Source organism: Salvelinus alpinus, chromosome 7 (assembly GCF_045679555.1).
Source record: "Salvelinus alpinus chromosome 7, SLU_Salpinus.1, whole genome shotgun sequence".
Taxonomy (NCBI): Eukaryota; Metazoa; Chordata; class Actinopteri; order Salmoniformes; family Salmonidae; genus Salvelinus; species Salvelinus alpinus.
The window spans coordinates 66,258,776-66,276,513 of NC_092092.1; the positions used below are offsets into that span (position 1 = coordinate 66,258,776).

Here is a 17,738-nt window from a genome sequence, read left to right on the forward strand (position 1 = left end):
TGGTTCCCAACTCCAGCTCTCTAGTACCCCCATACTGGTCTAATGGTTTATCCCAGTGGTTCCAACTCCAGGCCCCCAGTACCCCCATACTGGTCTAATGGTTTAGTCCAGTGGTTGCCAACTCCAGGCCCCCAGTACCCCCATACTGGTCTAATGGTTTAGTCCAGTGGTTGCCAACTCCAGGCCCCCAGTACCCCCATACTGGTCTAATGGTTTAGTCTAGTGTTTCCCAACTCCAGCCCTCCAGTACCCCCAACATAACATCAGGACATCAGATTTAAGAAACCATTCATATCATATCTTTGTGTGCATTATTTCTAGTGTTATACATATACTATTCATTTGTGAGTGTCTTTAAAAATGCATGTACTGTATGCCTATACTTTGACACAGAAACACCCGGCGGTTTAGCTGGTTGTGGGATTGACACAGAGAGTATGTTGACAGGGTTTCTCTTCAGGGAGAAGCCAACGTGAAAGGCCTGCTGGAATGAAAGCACAGAAGCACTCTGACAAAGTCAGCAGTGAAAAGGGTCTTTGAAGATATTTTTTATTTAATTTCTGTCTTTTATCTGATTTGAATATTGGCTGGCACAAACAGCCAGTAGCAGTCTGAAGCAGATTACTAAAGACTATTCCCAGCTTTTTAAAAGACAGGAAGAACGTTATTGTTTGAGTTCCATTTCATATCATGTGACAGCTTTCAGAAGCAGAACCTGCTATATTAAAGTGGAGAGCTTAGGCGTAGGCAGAAATTAGTGACACACGTTGGAGCTGAGGCCTTTCATATGCTAAACTATTGTGTACTGGTTGTGAAATCAGTAACCTTTACATTCCCATTGTATCTTTTCTCTCAATGTTAAGGTTTTAATGAAAATAATTCAAAGGAGGAGACTGGTTATTTGGCAGTGAAGGTTGCCATCTGACAGAGTGGAGGAGACTGCTGCAGGAGGCTGAGGTTACAGGAGAAGGACCACTAGAAGGATGTCCTTAGATTCTTAGTATTTCCCTTCGTTGAGACGGTAAAAGTCCATGTTAGAGCACCTTCCTGGAGATGTGTCTGTATGGCTCCTCAGACAAACGCACAGACAGAGGATGTGTCACAAATTGCACCCTATCCCTAGCCCTATGGGGGGCCAAAAGTAGTGAACTGTAAAGGGAACAGGGTGCCATTTTGGACACATCCAGACAGTATGAAGCTTCAAAGTTCTTTAGAAGAGCACTCTGAGGACTATGCAGAACACTCATAAACAGGAGACCATCATGACGTACTTAACTTGGCCGTGTTAGAATTATTTAACCAAACCTTAACTTGTGTTTGTCATGGGTCTTTCAGGCTTTCCACGGACATATTAGCGCTAATTGTTTTGCTAAATCAATTTACTTGACTCCTAGTCTCTGAGGCTTGCACAACTGCTGCTACATCCTTTGTTTGCACCCATTAGCAGCAGCTAGCTAATCATAAAACATGCCTTTATTACCAAGTCACATGGGCTGCATCTTTTAAGTTGCTAACTGAGTTTCTGTTCATTAAATATGAATGGGAGAATGATGTTTAATGTTGGGCTAAGAGCCCTTATTTGAGATTACCACTAGTTTTGTTTGTATTTCTTTCTCTACAGACGTTAAACTAACTAAGATGGCTCCCCTACTCATGTGTCAAATCAAGAATATAACAATGATTTTAAAACCTCATAATTTCATATGAAAACCTGAAAAATGAATAACTTGGCAATAATCTCCAGTGTGTGAAACCACAGATATTTCCCCTCAGACAGGTTCAGCATTATAGAGCTCAATGCACAATTCAGCTCTTAATCAAAGGGGTGGAAGTAATGGCTGCATTTAGATGAATCACATGACATGTCGCAGTGGTATTGTCTTAGAGAATCTTGGAGAAATGACTTATTTAACCGTATGTGCCACGCTTCAAGTACCTTTAAAAAAAAGAATCACTCAGGATGCTCCGGGCACTTTAAAGCATTAACCGAGGGATTCAAGTGTCCTGTCGTTTCAAGATCAGAAAGATTCCGCGCCATTCGTTGCCTGCTTACCCTTAACCTTCCCTCAATGGAAATTCAGCGAATTAACAAGCATTATCAGGAGCACACATTCTCCCCGGACACAACTTCCTGGGGTGACAGGGGAGGTGAGATCCTAACAGGAATGGCCAGAAAAAAACAATTAGATTCTTCCTCTTATATTTTGATAAGACTGACTTTATCTGGATTGCGGTTGATCAGATAATATCTGATAAGCCACGGCTTGCTTTTTCTTCTCCAGAGTGGAAAATTGTGTGGCCTGTGGGGTTCCTTTATTTAATGTATTCCTGGATTCTTTGTTCAGTGTCTTTAGTTCATAATTCTACTAACATAATTTAAATTGCTTGACTGATTTTAACAAAAAGCAATTTCAGCGTCATCGTTTCCACGGAGCACATTTCCTCAAAGTTAAAGCATCTTCAAAAGAAAATAAAACATTAATTGAATCAAAGCTGTCTCTGTCTTCTGACAATTAACACTCTGTTTTTGCAATTCCTCTCACACAGGGAGGTGTTACATCAAATATTAACGGGAAACAAAATAACATGCAGTCTCTGTCTGATCATCTGGTACTGCAAGGAGAGAAAATGCCAAACATTTCAATCTCACACTGGGTGAGAAACTGACAGACAAGATTGCCTCTATGTTATTGCCGCCCACATAAAAGCCCGTTTGGCACTGATAACATAATTGCTCACCACACACCCTCACCCACACGCAAACAGACACACAATGTGAGTGGGGGATAAAACACATTGATGAGTCTCCAAAGCAGGGACTGAACTGGATTAGATAGCCCTATAGAAAGGAATGAGCTTTTATTTGAACTTGACTCCCTCTGTGGAGAAATGAAGGACCAAACAAGGCATCACTAGCACCAAAAGCCAGAAGGAAAGATAAATATACAGCTCAAACTGGATATCTGGATATCTGGTTGCAACAAACACTTTCAACACATGTAGCACAGAGCACACAGAGTAGACACCATCTGACAACACACCACCACACAGAATAATAAACTGAACAATAGCACTCGCAAATCAAGACCTCCACATTTGTTGTGCAAACACACGGTTGCGTAGATGAATAGATATGGGGAAATTAATTTCCTTTCAACAAGAGGAACGTGATAAAACAAAAGTCAAATGAATCAAAGTATTGGTCACCTATAGATTGGCCATGATTAAAAGGGAGCCTTGTGGACTTACCCGAGTTTCTCTTGGAGATGTATTTGAGATTGATGCAGGCGGCAGAGCTGATAAGGAGGAACATGAGGACTGAGGGCTTCATCTTTCACACTTCGGGTGGCAGCTGGAACACAAAGAAGAATGGAGTTTGGATAACAGGTCTTATGACTGGGCCGACATCTCTGCTCACTCCCTCCATCAAAACATATTGGCTGATATCAGACTTGTCATTTCTTTCCATTTCCAAGACAGATCGATATGTTCATTCATTTATCCTTCAGACACAACACAACCAGTAACTATAACAAAATATAGAAACTATTGATCTATGCCATACACCCCATTTTCAAAGTTCACAGACTGAAAACATACAGCTGTAATACTTCTGTGGGCATTTGATTTATGTCTTTGTGAAAGAGTGAAGGAAGCACAGCTGACATGGATAAAGGGCAATATCTGAAGCTGCTTAAAGGGTCTTAGTATTACCAACATCACTAGAAATTTAAAAAGAAAAGTTGATGAACAGCAGTTTTCAGACGAGCTACACCTGTATTCTCCCCAGCCCCCCTCTGTGAGATGCAATTTAAACTAGTGTTGGGTTGTCAAATCAAATCAAATTGTATTTGTCACATGCGCCGAACACAACAGGTGGAGGGAGACCTTACTGTGAAATGCTTACTTACAAGCATTCCCAACGATACAGAATAAAACAATAAAATAACAAACAATGACAATAAGAGAAGAGAATTACAAATACACAAGAATGAAGCTACAGTATATACAGGGTCAGCTATATACAGGGTCAGCTATATACAGGGAGATATATACAGGGAGATATATACAGGGTCAGCTATATACAGGGAGATATATACAGGGTCAGCTATATACAGGGTCAGCTATATACAGGGTCAGCTATATACAGGGAGATATTTACAGGGTCAGCTATATACAGGGTCAGCTATATACAGGGAGATATATACAGGGTCAGCTATATACAGGGTCAGCTATATACAGGGTCAGCTATATACAGGGTCAGCTATATACAGGGAGATATTTACAGGGTCAGCTATATTCAGGGATATATTTACAGGGTCAGCTATGTACAGAATAAGCAATATACATGGAGCTATATACAGGGTCAGCTATATATAGGAAGATACTTACAGGGTCAGATATATACAAAGAGATATTTACAGGGTCAGCTATAAACAGGGAGATATTTACAGGGTCAGCTATAAACAGGGAGATATTAACAGAGTCAGCTATATACAGGGTCAGCAATATACAGGGAGATATTTACAGGGTCAGCTATATACAGGGTCAGCTATATACAGGGAGATATTTACAGGGTCAGCTATATACAGGGTCAGCTATATACAGGGTCATTTATATACAGGGTCAGCTATATACAGGGTCAGCTATAAACAGTGAGCTATATACCGCGTCAGCTACAGTATTTACAAGGTCAGCTATATACAGGGTCAGCTTTATACAGGGTCAGATTTATACAGGGTCAGCTATATACAGTGTCAGCTATGTACAGTGTTAGCTATATACAGAGAGTTATATACAGAGAGATATATACAGCGTCAGCAACAGTATTTACAGGGTCAGCTATATACAGTGTCAGCTATATACAGGATCAGCTATATTCAGGGTCAGCTCTAGACAGCGTCAGCTACAGTATTTACAGGGTCAGCTATATACAGGGTCAGCTATATACAGGGTCAGCTACAGTATTTACAGGGTCAGCTATATACAGGGTCAGCTATATACAGGGTCAGCTATATACAGCGTCAGCAATATACAGGGTCAGATTTATACAGGGTCAGATTTTAACAGGGTCAGCTATATACAGGGTCAGCTATATACAGGTTCAGCTATACACAGGGTCACAAAAGAAAAACTATACAGGTTCAGCTATACACAGGGTCATAAAAGAAAGCTATATACAGCGTCAGCTATAATATTTAAAGGTTCAGCTATATACAGGGTCAGATATATACAGGGTCAGCTACAGTATATACAGGGTCAGCTATATATAGTGAGCAAAAGACAGGGACAGCTATAAACAGGGAAATATATACAGGGAGCTATTTACAGGAATATAAATATAGCGTCAGCTACATGCAGGGTCAGCTACATACAGGGTCAGCAATATACAGGGTCAGCTATATACAGGGCGCAATATACTGGGTCAGCTATATACAGGGTCAGCTATATACAGGGAGAAAAATACAGGGTCAGCTATATACAGGGTCAGCTATAAACAGGGAGCTATATACAGGGTCAGCAATTTACAGATAGCTATATACCGGGTCAGTTATATACAAATAGCTATACGCAGGGTCAGCTATACACAGGGTCAGCTATATACAGGGAGCTATATACAGGGTCAGCTATATACATATTGCTATCTACAGGGTCACCTATATACAGAGTCAGCAATATACAGGGTCAGCTATATTCAGATTGCTATCTACAGGGTCACCTATCTACAGGGTCAGCTATATACAGAGTCAGCAATATACAGGGTCAGCTATATCCAGGGAGCCATAAACAGAGAGCTATATACAGTGTCAACTACATTATTTACAGGGTCAGCTATATACAGGTTCAGGTGTATACCGATTCAGCTATATACAAGGAGCTACACACAGGGACAGCTATATATAGGGAGCAATTAACAGAGAGCTATATACAGCGTTAGCTACAGTATTTACAGGGTCAGCTATATACAGGGTCAGCCATACACAGGGTCAGCTATAAACAGGGTCAGATATACACAGGGTCAGCTACATACAGGGTCAGCTATACACAGTATCACCTATATACAGCTAGCTATTTACAGGGTCAGCTCTCTTCAGGGTCAGCTATATACATGGTCAGCTATATACAGATAGCTCTATACAGGGTAAGCAGCTATATACAGATAGCTCTATACAGGGTAAGCAGCTATATACAGTGTCATCTATCTACAGGGACAGCTATATACAGTGTCATCTATCTACAGGGTCAGCTATATACAGTGTTAGCTATCTACAGGGTCAGCTATATACAGGGTCAGCTACAGTATTTACAAAGTCAGCTTTATACAGGGACAGCTACATACAGGGACAGCTATATACAGGGTCAGCTATATACAGGGACAGCTATATACAGGGTCAGCTATATACATGGTCAGCTTTATACAGGGACATCTATATACAGGGTCAGCTATATACATGGTCAGCTTTATACAGGGATAGCTATATACAGGGTCAGCTATATACAGGGTCAGCTATATACAGGGATAGCTATCTACAGGGTCAGCTTTATACAGGGATAGCTATATACAGGGACAGCTATCTACAGGGTCAGCTTTATACAGGGACAGCTATATACAGGGTCAGCTATATACAGGGTCAGCTACATACAGGGACAGCTATATACAGGGACTGCTATATACAGGGACAGCTATATACAGGGACAGCTATATACAGGGACAGCTATATACAGGGACAGCTATATACAGGGACAGCTATATACAGGGTCAGCTATATACAGGGTCAGCTACAGTATTTACAAAGTCAGCTTTATACAGGGACAGCTATATACAGGGACAGCTATAAACAGGAATCTATAAACAGAGAGCCAAATACAGAGTCAGCTACAGTATTTACAGGGTCAGATATATACAGGTTCAGCTATATACAGGGTCAGCAATATACAGGGTCAGCTATATACAGGTAGAAATTCAGAGAGCTATATACATTGTCAGCTACAGTATTTACAGGGTCAGATATATACAGGGTCAGCTGAGGTATTTACAGGGTCAGCAAAATACAGGGTCAGATATATACAGGGTCAGCTACAGTATTTACAGGCTCAGCTATATACAGGGTCAGCTATATACAGGTTCAGCTATATACAGGGTCAGCTATATACAGGGTCAGCTATATACAGGGAGCTATATACAGGGAGCTATATATAGGGTCAGCTATATACAGGGTCAGCTATATACAGGTTCAGCTATATACAGGGTCAGCTATATACAGGTTCAGCTATAAACAGGGAGCTATATATAGGGTCAGCTATATACAGGGAGCTATATACCGGGTCAGCTTTATAAAGATAGCTATTTGCAGGTTCATCTGTCTACAGGGTCACCTATTTTCAGGGAGCTATATAAAGTGTCAGCTATCTACAGGCTCAGCTCTATACAGGGTCAGCTATATACAGGGTCAGCTATCTACAGGGTCAACTATATACAGGGTCAGCTATCTACAGGGTTAACTATCTACAGGGTTAACTATCTACAGGGTCAGCTATCTACAGGGTCAACTATATACAGGGTCAGCTATATACAGGGTCAGCTATCTACAGGGTCAACTATATACAGGGTCAGCTATATACAGGGTCAGCTATCTACAGGGTCAACTATATACAGAGTCAATTATCTACAGGGTCAGCTATATACAGGGTCAACTATCTACAGGGTCGGCTATATACAGGGTCAGCTATATACAGGGTCAGCTATATACAGGGTCAACTATCTACAGGGTCAGCTATATACAGGGTCAACTATCTACAGGGTCAGCTATATACAGGGTCAGCTATATACAGGGTCAGCTATATACAGGGTCAGCTACATACAGGGTCAGCTATATACAGGGTCAGCTATCTACAGGGTCAGCTATATACAGGGTCAAAGCTATATACAGGGTCAACTATCTACAGGGTCAGCTATATACAGGGTCAGCTATATACAGGGTCAGCTATATACAGGGTCAACTATCTACAGGGTCAGCTATATACAGGGTCAGCTATATACAGGGTCAACTATCTACAGGGTCAGCTATATACAGGGTCAGCTATCTACAGGGTCAGCTATATACAGGGTCAACTATCTACAGGGTCAGCTATATACAGGGTCAGCTATCTACAGGGTCAGCTATATACATGGTCAACTATCTACAGGGTCAACTATATACAGGGTCAGCTATATACAGGGTCAGCTATATACAGGGTCAGCTATATACATGGTCAACTATCTACATGGTCAACTATATACAGGGTCAGCTATATACAGGGTCAGCTATATACAGGGTCAACTATCTACAGGGTCAGCTATCTACAGGGTCAGCTATCTACAGGGTCAGCTATATACAGGGTTAACTATCTACAGGGTCAGCTATATACAGGGTCAACTATCTACAGGGTCAACTATATACAGGGTCAGCTATATACAGGGTCAGCTATCTACAGGGTCAGCTATATACAGGGTCAACTATCTACAGGGTCAACTATATACAGGGTCAGCTATATACAGGGTCAACTATCTACAGGGTCAGCTATATACAGGGTCAGCTATCTACAGGGTCAGCTATATACAGGGTTAACTATCTACAGGGTCAGCTATATACAGGGTCAACTATCTACAGGGTCAGCTATATACAGGGTCAACTATCTACAGAGTCAGCTATATACAGGGTCAGCTATCTACAGAGTCAACTATCTACAGGGTCAGCTATATACAGGGTCAGCTATCTACAGGGTCAGCCATCTACAGAGTCAATTATCTACAGGGTCAGCTATATACAGGGTCAGCTATCTACAGAGTCAACTATCTACAGGGTCAGCTATATACAGGGTCAGCTATCTACAGGGTCAGCAATCTACAGAGTCAACTATCTACAGGGTCAGCTATATACAGAGTCAACTATCTACAGGGTCAGCTATATACAGGGTCAGCTATCTACAGAGTCAACTATCTACAGGGTCAGCTATATACAGGGTCAGCTATCTACAGGGTCAGCTATATACAGGGTCAACTATCTACAGGGTCGGCTATATACAGGGTCAGCTATATACAGGGTCAGCTATATACAGGGTCAACTATCTACAGGGTCAGCTATATACAGGGTCAACTATCTACAGGGTCAGCTATATACAGGGTCAGCTATCTACAGGGTCAGCTATATACAGGGTCAAAGCTATATACAGGGTCAACTATCTACAGGGTCAGCTATATACAGGGTCAGCTATATACAGGGTCAGCTATATACAGGGTCAGCTACATACAGGGTCAGCTATATACAGGGTCAGCTATCTACAGGGTCAGCTATATACAGGGTCAAAGCTATATACAGGGTCAACTATCTACAGGGTCAGCTATATACAGGGTCAGCTATATACAGGGTCAGCTATATACAGGGTCAACTATCTACAGGGTCAGCTATATACAGGGTCAGCTATATACAGGGTCAACTATCTACAGGGTCAGCTATATACAGGGTCAGCTATCTACAGGGTCAGCTATATACAGGGTCAACTATCTACAGGGTCAGCTATATACAGGGTCAGCTATCTACAGGGTCAGCTATATACATGGTCAACTATCTACAGGGTCAACTATATACAGGGTCAGCTATATACAGGGTCAGCTATATACAGGGTCAGCTATATACATGGTCAACTATCTACATGGTCAACTATATACAGGGTCAGCTATATACAGGGTCAGCTATATACAGGGTCAACTATCTACAGGGTCAGCTATCTACAGGGTCAGCTATCTACAGGGTCAGCTATATACAGGGTTAACTATCTACAGGGTCAGCTATATACAGGGTCAACTATCTACAGGGTCAACTATATACAGGGTCAGCTATATACAGGGTCAGCTATCTACAGGGTCAGCTATATACAGGGTCAACTATCTACAGGGTCAACTATATACAGGGTCAGCTATATACAGGGTCAACTATCTACAGGGTCAGCTATATACAGGGTCAGCTATCTACAGGGTCAGCTATATACAGGGTCAACTATCTACAGGGTCAGCTATATACAGGGTCAACTATCTACAGGGTCAGCTATATACAGGGTCAACTATCTACAGAGTCAGCTATATACAGGGTCAGCTATCTACAGAGTCAACTATCTACAGGGTCAGCTATATACAGGGTCAGCTATCTACAGGGTCAGCAATCTACAGAGTCAATTATCTACAGGGTCAGCTATATACAGGGTCAGCTATCTACAGAGTCAACTATCTACAGGGTCAGCTATATACAGGGTCAGCTATCTACAGGGTCAGCAATCTACAGAGTCAACTATCTACAGGGTCAGCTATATACAGAGTCAACTATCTACAGGGTCAGCTATATACAGGGTCAGCTATCTACAGAGTCAACTATCTACAGGGTCAGCTATATACAGGGTCAGCTATCTACAGGGTCAGCAATCTACAGAGTCAATTATCTACAAAGTCAACTATCTACAGAGTCAGCTATCTACAGGGTCAGCTATATACAGGGTCAACTATATACAGGGTCAGCTATATACAGGGTCAACTATCTACAGGGTCAGCTTTCTACAGGGTCAACTATCTACAGGGTCAGCTTTCTACAGGGTCAACTATCTACAGGGTCAACTATCTACAGGGTCAGCTTTCTACAGGGTCAACTATCTACAGGGTCAACTATCTACAGGGTCAGCTATCTACAGGGTCAACTATCTACAGGGTCAACTATCTACAGGGTCAACTATCTACAGGGTCAACTATATACAGGGTCAGCTATAATCGGGGTCAACTATCTACAGGGTCAACTATCTACAGGGTCAACTATCTACAGGGTCAGCTATCTACAGGGTCAACTATCTACAGGGTCAGCTATCTACAGGGTCAACTATCTACAGGGTCAACTATCTACAGGGTCAACTATCTACAGGGTCAACTATATACAGGGTCAGCTATAATCAGGGTCAACTATCTACAGGGTCAGCTATCTACAGGGTCAGCTTTCTACAGGGTCAGCTATATACAGGGTCAACTATCTACAGGGTCAACTATCTACAGGGTCAGCTATATACAGGGGCAGCTATATACAGGGTCAGCTATATACAGGGTCAACTATATACAGGGTCAGCTATATACAGGGTCAGCTATATACAGGGTCAGCTATATACAGGGTCAGCTATAATCAGGGTCAACTATCTACAGGGTCAGCTATATACAGGGTCAACTATCTACAGGGTCAGCTATATACAGGGTCAACTATCTACAGGGTCAGCTATATACAGGGTCAGCTATATACAGGGTCAACTATCTACAGGGTCAGCTATATACAGGGTCAACTATCTACAGGGTCAGCCATCTACAGGGTCAGCTATCTACAGGGTCAGCTATATACAGGGTCAACTTCCTACAGGGTCAGCTATCTACAGGGTCAGCTATATACAGGGTCAACTTCCTACAGGGTCAGCTATCTACAGGGTCAGCTATATACAGGGTCAGCTATATACAGTGTCAGCTACAGTATTTACAGGGTCAGCTATATACAGGGTCAGCTATATACAGGGTCAACTATATACAGGGTCAGCTATATACAGGGTCAGCTTTCTACAGGGTCAACTATCTACAGGGTCAACTATATACAGGGTCAGCTATAATCAGGGTCAACTATCTACAGGGTCAACTATCTACAGGGTCAACTATCTACAGGGTCAGCTATCTACAGGGTCAACTATCTACAGGGTCAGCTATCTACAGGGTCAACTATCTACAGGGTCAACTATCTACAGGGTCAACTATCTACAGGGTCAACTATATACAGGGTCAACTATCTACAGAGTCAACTATCTACAGGGTCAGCTATATACAGGGTCAGCTATAATCAGGGTCAACTATCTACAGGGTCAGCTATCTACAGGGTCAGCTTTCTACAGGGTCAGCTATATACAGGGTCAACTATCTACAGGGTCAACTATCTACAGGGTCAGCTATATACAGGGGCAGCTATATACAGGGTCAGCTATATACAGGGTCAACTATATACAGGGTCAGCTATATACAGGGTCAGCTATATACAGGGTCAGCTATATACAGGGTCAGCTATAATCAGGGTCAACTATCTACAGGGTCAGCTATATACAGGGTCAACTATCTACAGGGTCAGCTATATACAGGGTCAACTATCTACAGGGTCAGCTATATACAGGGTCAGCTATATACAGGGTCAACTATCTACAGGGTCAGCTATATACAGGGTCAACTATCTACAGGGTCAGCCATCTACAGGGTCAGCTATCTACAGGGTCAGCTATATACAGGGTCAACTTCCTACAGGGTCAGCTATCTACAGGGTCAGCTATATACAGGGTCAACTTCCTACAGGGTCAGCTATCTACAGGGTCAGCTATATACAGGGTCAGCTATATACAGTGTCAGCTACAGTATTTACAGGGTCAGCTATATACAGGGTCAGCTATATACAGGGTCAACTATATACAGGGTCAGCTATATACAGGGTCAGCTATATACAGGGTCAGCTATATACAGGGTCAGCTATATACAGGGTCAGCTATAATCAGGGTCAACTATCTACAGGGTCAGCTATATACAGGGTCAACTATCTACAGGGTCAGCTATATACAGGGTCAACTATCTACAGGGTCAGCTATATACAGGGTCAGCTATATACAGGGTCAACTATCTACAGGGTAAACTATCTACAGGGTCAGCTATCTACAGGGTCAGCTATCTACAGGGTCAGCTATATACAGGGTCAACTTCCTACAGGGTCAGCTATCTACAGGGTCAGCTATATACAGGGTCAACTTCCTACAGGGTCAGCTATCTACAGGGTCAGCTATATACAGGGTCAGCTATATACAGTGTCAGCTACAGTATTTACAGGGTCAGCTATATATAGGGTCAGCTATATACAGGGTCAACTATATACAGGGTCAGCTATATACAGGGTCAGCTATATACAGGGTCAACTATATACAGGGTCAGCTATATACAGGGTCAGCTATATACAGGGTCAGCTATATACAGGGTCAGCTATAATCAGGGTCAACTATCTATAGGGTCAGCTATATACAGGGTCAACTATCTACAGGGTCAGCTATATACAGGGTCAACTATCTACAGGGTCAGCTATATACAGGGTCAGCTATATACAGGGTCAACTATCTACAGGGTCAGCTATATACAGGGTCAACTATCTACAGGGTCAGCTATCTACAGGGTCAGCTATCTACAGGGTCAGCTATATACAGGGTCAACTTCCTACAGGGTCAGCTATCTACAGGGTCAGCTATATACAGGGTCAACTTCCTACAGGGTCAGCTATCTACAGGGTCAGCTATATACAGGGTCAGCTATATACAGTGTCAGCTACAGTATTTACAGTGTCAGCTATATACAGGGTCAGCTATATACAGGGTCAACTATATACAGGGTCAGCTATATACAGGGTCAGCTATATACAGGGTCAGCTATATACAGTGTCAGCTACAGTATTTACAGGGTCAGCTATATACAGTGTCAGCTATATACAGGGTCAGCTCTATACAGGGATCTATATACAGGAAGCAATATACAGAGTCAGCTACAGTATTTACAGGGTCAGCTATATACAGAGTCAGCTATATACAGGGTCAGCTACAGTATTTACAGGGTCAGCTATATAAAGGGTCAGCAATATACAGGGTCAGCTACAGTATTTACAGGGTCAGCTACATAAAGGGTCAGCTATATACAGGGTCAGCTACAGTATTTACAGGGTCAGCTATATACAGGGTCAGCTATATACAGCGTCAGCTACAGTATTTACAGGGTCAGCTATATAAAGGGTCAGCAATATACAGGGTCAGCTACAGTATTTACAGGGTCAGCTACATAAAGGGTCAGCTATATACAGGGTCAGCTACAGTATTTACAGGGTCAGCTATATACAGGGTCAGCTATATACAGCGTCAGCTACAGTATTTACAGGGTCAGCTATATAAAGGGTCAGCAATATACAGGGTCAGCTACAGTATTTACAGGGTCAGCTACATAAAGGGTCAGCTATATACAGGGTCAGCTACAGTATTTACAGGGTCAGCTATATACAGGGTCAGCTATATACAGGGCCAGCTATATACAGCGTCAGCTACAGTATTTACAGGGTCAGCTATATAAAGGGTCAGCAATATACAGGGTCAGCTACAGTATTTACAGGGTCAGCTACATAAAGGGTCAGCTATATACAGGGTCAGCTACAGTATTTACAGGGTCAGCTATATACAGGGTCAGCTATATACAGGGCCAGCTATATACAGGGTCAGCTACAGTATTTACAGGGTCAGCTATATACAGGGTCAGCTATATACAGGGCCAGCTATATACAGGGTCAGCTACATACAGTGTCAGCTAGTATTTACAGGGTCAGCTAGTTTATAAAATATTTACTAACTAAACTAAAGTTAAAAAAATCTAATCAATCAATAGGTAACACAAGAAATGTCCATAACAATAACGAGTGTATACAGGGGGTAGCTGTACCGAGTCAATGTGCGGGGGTATAGGTTAATCGAGGTCATTTGTAAAGTGACAATGCATAGATAATAAACAGCGAGCAGCAGCAGTGTAAAAACAAAGGGGGCGGGGTGGCCGGGTGGCCATTTGATTAGTTTAGTTGTTCAGCAGTCTCATGGCTTGGGGGTAGAAGCTGTTATGGCCTTTATGGGAGAGCCTTTTGGTCCTAGACTTGGCGCTCCGGTACCGCTTGCCATGCTGTAGCAGAAAGAACAGTCTATGACTTGGGTGACTGGAGTCTCTGACAATTTTTTGGGGCCTTCCTCTGACACTGCCTGGTATAGAGGTCCTGGATGTCAGGAAGCTTGGCCCCAATGATGTACTGGGCCGTACACACTACCCTCTGTAGTGCCTTCTGGTCAGATGCCGAGCAGTTGCCATACCAGGCAGTAATGCAACCGGTCAGGATGCCCTCGATGGTGCAGCTGTACAACATGCCAAATATTTTCAGTCTCCCGAGGGGGAAAAGGTGTTGTCGTGCCCTCTTCACAACTGTCTTGGTGTGTTTGGACCATGATAGTTTGTTGGTGATGTGGACACCAAGGAACTTAAAACTCTCGAGCCGCTCCATTTCAGTCCCGTCGATGTTAATGGGGGCCTGGACGGCCCTCCTTTTCCTGTAGTCCACGATCAGCTCCTTTGTCTTGCTCACATTGAGAGGTTGTTGTCCTGGCAACACACTGCCAGGTCTCTGACCTCCTCCCTATAAGCTGTCTCATCATTATCGGTGATCAGGCCTACCACTGTTGTGTCGTCAGCAAACTTCATGATGGTATTAGAGTTGTGCTTGGCCACGCAGTCGTGGGTGAACAGGGAGTACAGGAGGGGACAAAGCATGCATCCCAGTGTTAAAGATCAAGGCTGGTAATACCATGCTGATGAATACAGATGTCTCTCAAACATGTTATTGGTCTAGAAATATAAAGTGTAGTCAATGTAAAATATTATTTCCATTCAGCCACGTGAATTAGAGATCTCGCTGACAGAGAAATATAATTCAACAGTTTTCTCCCTCACTGCACTGTGTGAAAGCGTTGCCCACAGCTGGAGAAGGAAGAGGAGGAGGAAGAAACTAATTTCAGCTGTTTCCACAAACAATAGAGGAATCTGAGAAATCACTATTTGTGGGTTGTCACAAACAGGAACAAATATCTCTCCAAAAACATTCTCTATCTGCAGAAATGGCTTTCTTTATGCTTATTTATTTTCTGCTACCGAAGGCAATTCTTTGTTAAAAGCTTTCCACTGACAGTTCTTTTTTAAAAACCCACTACATTTGTCTCTCTCCAAATAATCCATTCTCAGACATTGAGCGGTGGTGAAAAACAAGCCTTTACCGTTGCACAAAAAAAGTTAAACTAAAATAACCTTCTGAATGTGAGTTCAAAACCTAGAACACACACACTCTCACTCTGACACAAACGCACACATTCACACATGCAGGCATACACACAGACGCACACACAAAAACACACACACACACACACACAATATGGTGACCAAAAATGTCACCCTGTGCCTGCATCCAAACAGCTAAATCCATATCCTCATCAACGTCTACATAATATAGTGAATACACACATGGTTAATATAGGATTACTACTTCTCCTGTGGTTCTTGTTAAGCCTAGCTCACATTGGCACATTAACAGTATAGATATGTAACTTTCAAAACAGTTAGGGACTATGAAAACAATGGACTAAAGATAACAATGGGCTTCCTTTAAAGCCTGCTGTGTGAACAAGGTTTTAGTGCCCCTGCTTCCACTGCTTTTTTTCATTATTCCCCTGTAATCAGGGACTGGTTTAGACCCTGGACACCGGGTGGGTGCAATTAATTATCAGGTAGAACAGAAATGCAGAAGTAGTAAGACTTGAAAACCCCTGTACCAAGAGGCCAACCCATTACCCTTCTCTGTTCCATTGTCCTATTGTGTTCAGTAAGTCCTGTAAATCCCCCCATCCCCCTCCCATCAGTACATCAGGCATCTGGAATGAGAAACATTATTGCCTTGTCGTGCTCTGGGTGGAGGGAGAGGCATGTAGCAGTCGCATTAAACCAGAGAGAGTGAGGAACAACAAATGTTAGCCCACATAGCTTTTTCTCTTTGAGCCTTTTAAAGAGAGGGACAGAGAAGGGCAGGGGCATCATTTGATCTGTGGACCGAAAGCTGTGCTCGCCTCACTCTGACTTTAACTTCTACAGATTTTAGGAAGGGAGGTTTCTGTGTCATGCAGCGGAGCTGATGATCTCAACATGCATACTTTCACAGGACAGTGTACTACTGCTGCTGTCTTTTCTCTTTTACTATTTTATGTCTCCCAAGACTCCCATTATGAAAGAGGTTAGATGCTGCCTGGCTTGATATAATGTGTGTATAGCCGGCCTTAGATGGCCATAACGGTTTGAACAAGAATCACGATTAACAAAAATAGGCTAAGAATGAACATTATGACTGTGAAATTAAATGTTTGCAAAACCAGCCATTCTTTCCTCCGTAAGAGCTAAACCAGCCATTCTTTCCTCCGTAAGAGCTAAACCAGTCATTGGAAAGTTCCACCGTACCTTCACAGTGACTTCTGGGACAGAGTTTGTCTTCAGCTTATTTCACTTGCTGTCAAGGACACAAAGATAGTTCCATTGTAAGTATTAAGTTGAACCTCTGCCACGAGTTACCGGGCAGAACAAACATGTAAATCAGGCTCTGGGATAAGACCAACATAAATCACAGGAACTGGACAGCAGCTTCGGTGCCTATTTTTTACTGCCCAGGATATGAGTAAAGGATACCAGGGCTCGCCTTCCTGAATTCAAACAGGATCCCTAGAGACAAAAGGACTTTTGGGGTGCCACTGATGAGAGCACAAGGCCAGACCTACAGATGTAGGATCTTAATTTGATCACCCTCTTGCAGAATAACTTTCCTTTAAACGCGTCCAACGTTTAAAACTCTACTGTATTTGATGTATGAAGAGGTTTCTGAAGTTTGGAAGACTCCCTTAAGAAGAAAAAACAGTAGCAACCCCTACAAAAATGTCCATTCATTATAATCCACATAATAATTCACATTTCCTGTTGCTCCAGTATTATTTTCCTGCTGTAGCAAACTGTCTCAAATGAAGATCCTACATCTGTATGATACTGTATGCCTCTCCCT

The 17,738-nt window shown here is 42.5% G+C and overlaps 1 protein-coding gene across 1 annotated transcript in view; it reads right to left on the reverse strand.

Moving 5' to 3' along the window:
* Positions 1-17,738, reverse strand: part of LOC139581496 (X-linked interleukin-1 receptor accessory protein-like 2) — a 431,652-nt gene that overhangs the window by 378,163 nt on the left and 35,751 nt on the right. The window contains exon 2 of the mRNA XM_071411312.1: positions 3,250-3,352. Coding sequence (XP_071267413.1) covers positions 3,250-3,331 — 82 coding nt within the window. The 5' untranslated portion in view covers positions 3,332-3,352. The remainder of the gene's footprint in view (positions 1-3,249; positions 3,353-17,738) is intronic.